Below are 8,243 nucleotides of genomic sequence, written 5' to 3'. Positions count from 1 at the left end.
TCGGGTTTTCAACTTAGCGGGTGAATGACCCTAACTTTTGCCTAGAACGCCCTTGCGGGTTTTCAATCTAGCAGGTCCAAGACTCCATCATTTTTCTTTTTCTTTTTCTATTTTTTTTTTTTTTCTACAAACCTGGGTTAATAACACCAGAAGGACTTTTAGGTAGGCTCGGGTTCAAACAGGATAACATTTGGTAAGTTTTGAGCAATTAGACCGAATCTGGACTATCCAGACTGCCTACGTATCCCCAAACAAAATGGGAATCAGGTCCCGCGTAGTTCGAGGTTAATATCTTTTATGACGAAAGTCATAAAAGATGCCCCTGGTTTAAGTTTGATAAAGAGGTTTTGCTTTTGGCTCAAAGGAGTTTAGCAAAAAGGGGTTCTCATTTTTGAAATCTGGGCTATTGGCTTAACAGGCTCAAGTCGTCCAAAGATGGCCTTCCAGTGTTTTAGGCGTAATATTTCTTTAACTGATCCAGGTTTGTAGGTTCTGTTAATTTTTCTCCATTTTCATTGAGGAGTCTTACGGCTTTTCCCGGCAGGACTTCATCGACAATATAAGGACCAGACCAATTTGGACGAAACTTCCCTCTCGGATCAAATACCGGTGCCCTATAGGACTTCAAGACAAGATCCCCTGGTTTCAAATCTCGGACACGAACCTTCTTATTGAACGCCCTTTCAATCCGCCTTTGATACCCCTGGATATGATACAGAGCTCGTAGCCTCTTCTCATCTATCATCTGCAGTTCTTGATGCCTGGCCTTCGCCCATTCAGATTCTGGCAAGCTTGCCTCTATCATCACTCTTAGGGATGGGATTCTCAGTTCAACAGGCAAAACTGCTTCCATTCCATACACTAAAGAATACGGAGTGACACCTGTAGAAGATCTGATCGACGTCCTGTAAGCCCACAAAGCATAAGGAAGCTTGTTTGACCAATCTTTGTAAGTTTCTGTCATCTTACTGATGATTACCTTGATATTCTTGTTTGCTGCTTCAACGGCTCCATTCGTCTGCGGCCTATAAGGAGACGACTTGTGATGCTTTATTTTAAACTCTACGCACAAGTGCGCTACTTCCTTCTTGAAGTGAGAACCATTATCCGAGATTAACTCATGAGGTACCCCATATCTGCAAATAATGTTTGCACGGATGAACTTTGCAACTGTATTCGAAGTAATGGAAGCATACGAAGCGGCTTCAATCCATTTCGTAAAGTAATCAATTGCGACCAAAATGTATTCATGCCCGCTCGAAGACTTTGGATGAACCTTCCCAATTATGTCAATTCCCCATACTGAAAACGGCCATGGAGAAGTCATGGAGTGCAACTCCGAAGGAGGTACATGAATAAGATTTGCATAGACTTGACACTTATGGCATTTCTTCACAAATGCGAAGCAGTCTGCTTCCATTGTGGGCCAATAGAATCCAAGTCTCAAAATCTTTCTTGACAACATTTTCCCATTCATATGAGGTCCACAAACTCCCTCATGGGTCTGCTCGATAAGCTCAACTGCTTTGTCTTCATCAACACACAAAAGTTGGATTCCATCAAAGGATCTGCGATATAACTGATCACCACAAATAACAAAATTGGCAGCTAATTTCTGAAGCGTTTTGCGCTCTTTCCCAGAAGCCCCAGGTGGATGCCCTTCACCGGATATGAGATTCCTGATGTCTGTATACCAGGGCTTTCCATCTGGACACCTGGCTGCTATTTCGATAACGTTCACATGCGCTGGCTCCCATTGCAGTCGCACTGTAAGTGGCTGGACCTCCATTGTTGCTGAAATGTCTAACATAGAAGCCAGTGTAGCCAAAGCATCAGCAAAATGATTCTTTGTTCTGTACAAGTGAGTAAATGTAATACTCCTGAACTTCTGGACCAAAGATTCGAGATATGCATTATACGGGATCAATCTATCTTCCCGAGTCTTCCATTTTCCATTAGTCTGGTAAATGATCAAGATGGAATCTCCAAACACATCAATGTCTTGAATCTGCAAAGCTAAGGCTGCCTCCAGTCCGGAAATACAAGCTTCATACTCCGCCATGTTGTTGGTGCACTCAAACTGCAACTTGATAGATATAGGAATATACTCCTTCTGAGGGGATACGAGTACTGCTCCTATTCCCTGACCCTGGTTGTTGACTGCACCATCAAAGTACATTGTCCATCTGGTATTTGGAGTATCTTCTTCAATATCCATAATCTCTTCATCAGGAAATTCAGCCTTCAGGAATGCGCTCTCTTCCACAGGGGAATCAGCTAAATGCTCTGCGATGACCCGCCCTTTAACAGATTTTTGAGTGACATAAGTAATGTCGAACTCAGATAACAATAATAACCACCTTGCGGTCCTTCCCGTAAGAGCAGGCTTCTCAAACAAGTACTTCAACGGATCCATCCGTGAAAGCAGAAGTACCTTGCTTGATAACAAATAATGTCTGAGCCTCTGAGTTGCCCAAACTAATGCTAGACAGGTCTTCTCTAAGATTGTATACTTCACCTCGTATTCTAGCATCTTCTTGCTGATGTAGTATACAGGCCTCTCCTTCTTAGACCCTGAATCTTGCTGAGCAAGCATACAACCCATCGCCGTATCCGTGATGGACAAATACAACAATAATGGCTGACCCAGGATGACCGGGGATAATACCGGAGGTAAGGACAAACACTGCTTAATCTTTTCAAAAGCCACCTGGCATTCTTCGGTCCATTTCTTCGATGAATTCTTCTTCAGAAGCTTGAAAATAGGCTCACAGGTCATAGTCAGATGAGCTATAAACCGTCTCAGATACTGAACTTTTCCGAGAAAACCTCAGATCTGCTTTTCGGTCTTCGGCGGTTCCATCTCCTGAATCGCTTTGATTTTCTGAGGATCTACTTCAATTCCCCTTTCGCTCACCATGAATCCCAGTAGCTTTCCTGAAGTAACCCCGAATACACACTTGGTAGGGTTCAGACGAAGCTGATACTGTCTGATTCTTTCAAAGAATTTTCTTAAAGAGACAGTATGCTCCGGCCGAGTCTTTCCCTTGACGATCATATCATCTACATAGACTTCGACTTCTTTGTGGATCATATCATGAAGAAGAGCAGTCGCAGCTCTCTGATAAGTAGCGCCTGCATTCTTCAACCCAAAAGGCATTACTCTGTAACAGTAAGTTCCCCACTGAGTAGTAAACGCTGTCTTGATCATATCTTCCGGTGCCATCTTAATCTGATTGTATCCCGAAAACCCATCCATAAAAGATAACAGAGCGTGACCAGCTGTATTGTCCACCAGAAGATCAATGTTCGGAAGCGGGAAATCGTCCTTCGGACTCGCCTTGTTGAGGTCCCTGAAGTCCACACACATCCTGACCTTTCCGTCCTTTTTGGGCACCGGCACTATATTCGCTAGCCATTCTGGATATTCAACAACTTGAATGAATTTTACTTCTAATAGCTTTTTAACTTCGTCATGAACTTTTAACTCCCATTCTGTTTTAAGTTTTCGGAGTTTTTGCTTCTTTGGCTTCGCGCCAAGGATTAAAGGCAACCGATGCTGGACAATGTCTTCGCTCAATCCCGGCATGTCATCATAAGACCAAGCAAAGACCTCCTTGAACTCCTTAAGTAAAGTGATTAACTCCTCACGCTCTTCGGGAGATAAAGTTTTGCCAATTCGTATTTCCCGAATTAAGGTTTCGTCACCAATATTTACGGTTTCAATTTCCTCTTCGAGCGGTCTTGCTCGGCGACTCTCCTCTTGTTGAATCATATGTTTGATTTCAAGGGGAGTTTCGTCGGCATCCTCGTCAGAGGAGGAATCTTGATTATCATTATTAATACTATCAGTTTTAAGAGCAGATTCAGTACTTGAAATGGAAACAGGAGAAACAGAAACAGGAATGTATGTAAAAGAGTCTTTCATTTCATTCATAGTATTGGTTACATCAAGAATGGAATAGCCCACAGCAGGCATTGTATTGGACTCTAACGATGTATTCACAGACTCAACAGACAACTCAACATTGAACTCAGCCAACTCTGGCATATGTGCAGTTGAAGAAATAAACTCATCATCTAAAGCACTCTTGGACTCGACCTTATTAGAAAGAGACTTGTCACCGACTCCGGAACCAGATCCAACTTCTACGGTACCTGCATCAAAAGAATCGTTAGAATAAACAAACTCAATATCAGACTGGGAAGTAGACGTATACTTAGAGACTACTGACTCTTTTGAGGAAACGGGACTATACTGAAAGACTACTCGAGGTAAAACCTGGGAGGTCTAGTTGGTCAAGGGTCCCTCGGCTGGGGTGATTAACTCTGCGGGGTTCAGAATGAATGCATCTCTGCCTATCACTGCCACCTCTGACGCTTCGGTCTCACTGCCAACCACTGCTGCCATTGGATATTCAATCTGAAACATGCCATTCAGACAGCCCGGCTCTAAAACATCGGCCCAATCAGTTTTCGGTGCTGCCTCAGTAATCTGCGCACTCATTGGCGCTTCTGATAACTCTATGTTAAAGAAAATTTCGAAACCTGGAAACCTCTGCCCTGTCACATCATCGGTCCACGGCTCAGCAAACCCGCAAAATGGAAAATCTGCCCCCTCTTTTCTGAAAACGCCGTTTCTGATCAGACTGATTGGCCCCATAGGCAATTCTAGTCCCCGGCGGCGGCACCCGGCCCATTTCAGCATGTATCTTTTCATTTCCTTGACCTCCTGCTCGGTCGGCTCATATCCCAGGCCAAAGAGACCATTGAAAGTTCTGAACACAGGCCACTCAGTAGGGCCTTGATGATATTTGCCCAGCCCTGCGCCTGGAATATAACCCTGTTTACGGATCATCCTGACCACATTCGAGTTGGTGCTAGTCAAGAAGAAAACTTCTTCGCCCATGGCTTCTTTCATGGATATGACCGACACCTCTAGTGAAAAACCTGTCAAGCTGACATCGGCTTCTTTCCCAACTACGAGCTCCTGCGAAATCTGTCCAATTTCTAAATCTGGGTCACCCTTCACAGTCACTACCATGTTGTTATGAACAAACTTCAACTTTTGATGAAGGGTAGAAGGGATAACTCCGACCTTATGCAGCCAAGGTCGACCCAATAACAGCAAGAAAGAAGCTTTAATGTCCAATACTTGAAATTCGATGTCAAAGTCTTCTCCCCCAATCTGAATTTCAGTGGCCAGGGTTCCGATGACATCTCGCCGGGTGCCATCATATGCTAATATACCCTGCTCTGAGGGAATAAAATCTCCAGGTCCAAAGCCCAAAGTCGCAGCAGTACTCAGAGGACAGATATTCAGAGCGGACCCATTGTCGACCAGTACTTCGGGTACCCTTTTCTTGTTGCAGATCACGGTAATTTTGAGTGAAAGAGCATGGTCACTCCCTTCAGGAGGTAAATCATCGTCTGTGAAAGATATTACCTTGGAAGTCCTAGTTACAGCGACTAGGCTTACTAACTCATCGGGAGTGATCTCAGTTGGCACCTGAGCAGCATTCAACTCCTTGAGTACGACTTTCCTGTGCCTAGACGAAGACATAAGTAGACCCCAAATAGAAACGTTTGCTTGGGTCTTCTTCAGCTGCTTCAACAAATTATCTTCTTCCTCATCTGCACTCGGCCTATTCTGCCCCTGATTCTCGGCTGCTCTCACTGCTTCTGCAGGGTTTTCTGCTCTCAATTCCGCGGGCTTGAACACACGGCCACCCCTGGTAACGTGACGAAGCTCGTCACACTGATCTTCTAACAGAAGCAAATCATCTGCATCCATTCTCAGAACATATGGAGCTTCAATTGCCTCCTCTTCTTCAAAATCACTCATCCTTAGAACATAAGGCGTTTCGTTTTCTGCCTCAACATCCTCACATCGAAGGACGCATGGAGAGGATGTCTCTGCCAAACTGGTGCTCCCCCTCCAGAGGGCATAAGACCTTTCCCTTTCCATCTCCTCGATCTCTTCAGGATCAAATCTTAGAATATAAGGTTCATCAGGAGTGATTGCGCAAATGAGAATGGATGGATCAAGAACCGGCTCCTCGACAAAAATGGCATTCGCTACAGGAGGAGGAATTGTACGATGATTGGGAAGGGGATTCCGAGTTACATTGGGCCTTTCCACCTCAAGCTTTCCGTTCTCTAACATAGTCTGGAGCGCATGCTTTAAGGCCAGACATCTTTCAGTGAGGTGACCCGAATTTCTGTGGTATTCACAATACTGGTCTGCTCTCCAATATGGGGGTAACGGATTAGGTATTGGCCTAATATCAGGTAGTCTGATTTTCTTATCCCTTATCAATTTTTTCAGAATCAGAGGTAAAGGGTATGGTAAGGGATCAAAGTGCCTCTGAGGTTTCTGCTCTAACGGGGCTGGCACTGGTCTCGCCACCTCTGTTACAGTCCTGGCCGCTGGGCGATCATGGTTTACGTGGTCAACTTCTTTCTGTACGACCACGGGTCTCTTTCCTTCCCTGATGTCTGATGGAAGTCTGGCCCTCAGACCCTTAGCTATTGCATCCTCAGTCCTCGTCCCAGTCTTAATCAGATGGTCAAAATCGGTGTAATGCTGAGGGGACATAAAATGGAAATACTGCGGCGACAAACCCTTGATCACCAGCTTGATCTGATCTTCTTCTGATAGCCTCTCGCTCAGCTGGGCAGACTTTCGACGCCAACGACGGATGAAAAAGGTAAAGGTCTCCAGAGGACCTTGCTTTAACTGCTTGAGATCCCTCTTGGTAACCTCTATCCCTTCTTCCATAGAAAACTGCTCTACAAATTTGTTGGAGATGCTTTGTAAGGTCTTCACCTCTTCGGGTTTCCGACGCAGAAACCACTTCTTCGCCACCCCAGTAAGAGACATTGGAAAGACCCTGGCCATTTGCTCAGGAGATAGCCCACACTGCTGCGACATCTCAATAAACCACCTCATATGATTCCGGGGACATCCAGTCCCATCATATTTGTCATAATCGGGGGTTTTGAATTTAGGGGGCAAGGTGACTCCCGGAGACATTATCAGCTCAGATATATCGAACTGCCTTGGGCCTTGATGCTTCAAGCTTTCCATTTCTTTTGTCAGCTTCTCCAATTGATCAGCTACCTGCTTTTCCTTATTATACCGGGCCACATCTGGAATGCAATATTCTTCAGCGTACTGCCCCTCTTCTAGGTCGACGTCTACTGGTGAAATGAAAGGATGGTTCAAATTTGCAGGGCTCGGATTTGCCGGTATAGCGGGAGGGGGTTGAACTGCAGGTGCTCTAGAAGTAGAGACCTTTTCAATAGACTGGGCTTTCATTTGGGCCATCTCTTCTTTCATAAAGGCCATATCCCGGGTAAGATTCACCATCATCTCTTGAATTTTAGTTAGCGCATCATTGGGTTCAGCCATTTGGACAGATTCTAGAGATTCAGATGATTCAGATAAAGAGGATGCAGATTGCTCAGGTAAGGTTAGCGGTTCAAATTGACGAATGAGCCTAGACGTGGTTGACTGTCTAGACCACGCAGGTTGACTGACACCTGAGGGAGCGATGTTTGCTCGATTTTAGAATCCTGAATTGGAAATTAACATACTAAATTAAAACGATAAGCAATTAGATAAAGTATTCTGTACCAAATAAGATAAGAGAAAGACATAAATGCTATTCCATTGATCAATAGTCAAAATGTAGTTACAATCAAAACATTAGTCTTTGTTAACAATTGGATGAAAGTAACCATTTACAATGAAATTTGAAGAAATTAAAATGACAATTTCATGAAAAGGAATCTTCAAAGCTCTTCGATCCGAGCTCTCTTGCCCACGAGCTTTCCTGGCAATTCCCCACATCGAACCTTAGATATTAAGGCAAATCTCTTATCAGTAATCTTGTTTCCCCAAGTAGCAACAATAGACTTTATGAGACCGGGGGTAAGCTTTTCGCAAGGAGGAGGGACAATAAATTCGGGAGGACATGGATTTCCCGTGATCTGATAAAGCAAACGAGTGGGTGCATAAAAGGTTGACTTTTCCAAACCCATAAGATACACAAATGGATGCGGGTAGGTGCTGGTGATAACGTGTAAGCATGAATGACTCACCCAGTGGAATCGATCCTTCTCCACGTGCTGCAACCAATTATGCCACTCATCAACGGATTGGGGTTTATTGGCCATTGGTTGCCACGAGAGGTGATCCTTGAGGGTGTACTGAAGGGAGCTCTGTGGCCGAAGGATGG

General features: G+C 44.5%; 1 protein-coding gene across 1 annotated transcript; it reads right to left on the bottom strand.

Annotated features, from left to right (window-relative positions):
* Positions 1-1,118: 1,118 nt before the first annotated feature.
* On the bottom strand, positions 1,119-7,414 carry LOC143855410 (uncharacterized). Its single transcript, XM_077365527.1, has 8 exons — positions 4,393-7,414; positions 3,847-4,158; positions 3,341-3,420; positions 3,164-3,232; positions 2,669-2,755; positions 2,082-2,584; positions 1,493-1,853; positions 1,119-1,136 (listed from the first exon to the last, which is right to left on the bottom strand). Exons 1-8 carry the CDS (start codon positions 7,412-7,414, stop codon positions 1,119-1,121), a joined length of 4,452 nt encoding a protein of 1,483 aa, XP_077221642.1.
* Between the last annotated feature and the right edge of the window lie 829 nt (positions 7,415-8,243).

The sequence above is a fragment of the Tasmannia lanceolata genome, unplaced genomic scaffold (assembly GCF_043159265.1).
Source record: "Tasmannia lanceolata isolate RefF3 unplaced genomic scaffold, GAP_Taslan_0.1 ptg000021l, whole genome shotgun sequence".
In the NCBI taxonomy this organism is placed as follows: Eukaryota; Viridiplantae; Streptophyta; class Magnoliopsida; order Canellales; family Winteraceae; genus Tasmannia; species Tasmannia lanceolata.
This window is presented reverse-complemented; position numbering and strand designations above follow the sequence as displayed.

What these genes read in the sequence shown, in the direction of transcription:
- LOC143855410 (XM_077365527.1), bottom strand. Translation starts at nt 7,414, where the DNA reads ATGGCTGAACCCAATGATGCGCTAACTAAAATTCAAGAGATGATGGTG. An exon ending in AGTGTTTGTCCTTACCTCCG is followed by an intron (nt 2,585 to 2,668) that starts GTATTATCCCCG and finishes ATGCTTGCTCAG; the next exon opens with CAAGATTCAGGGTCTAAGAA. An exon ending in CCTATATCTATCAAGTTGCA is followed by an intron (nt 1,854 to 2,081) that starts GTTTGAGTGCAC and finishes TCACTTGTACAG; the next exon opens with AACAAAGAATCATTTTGCTG.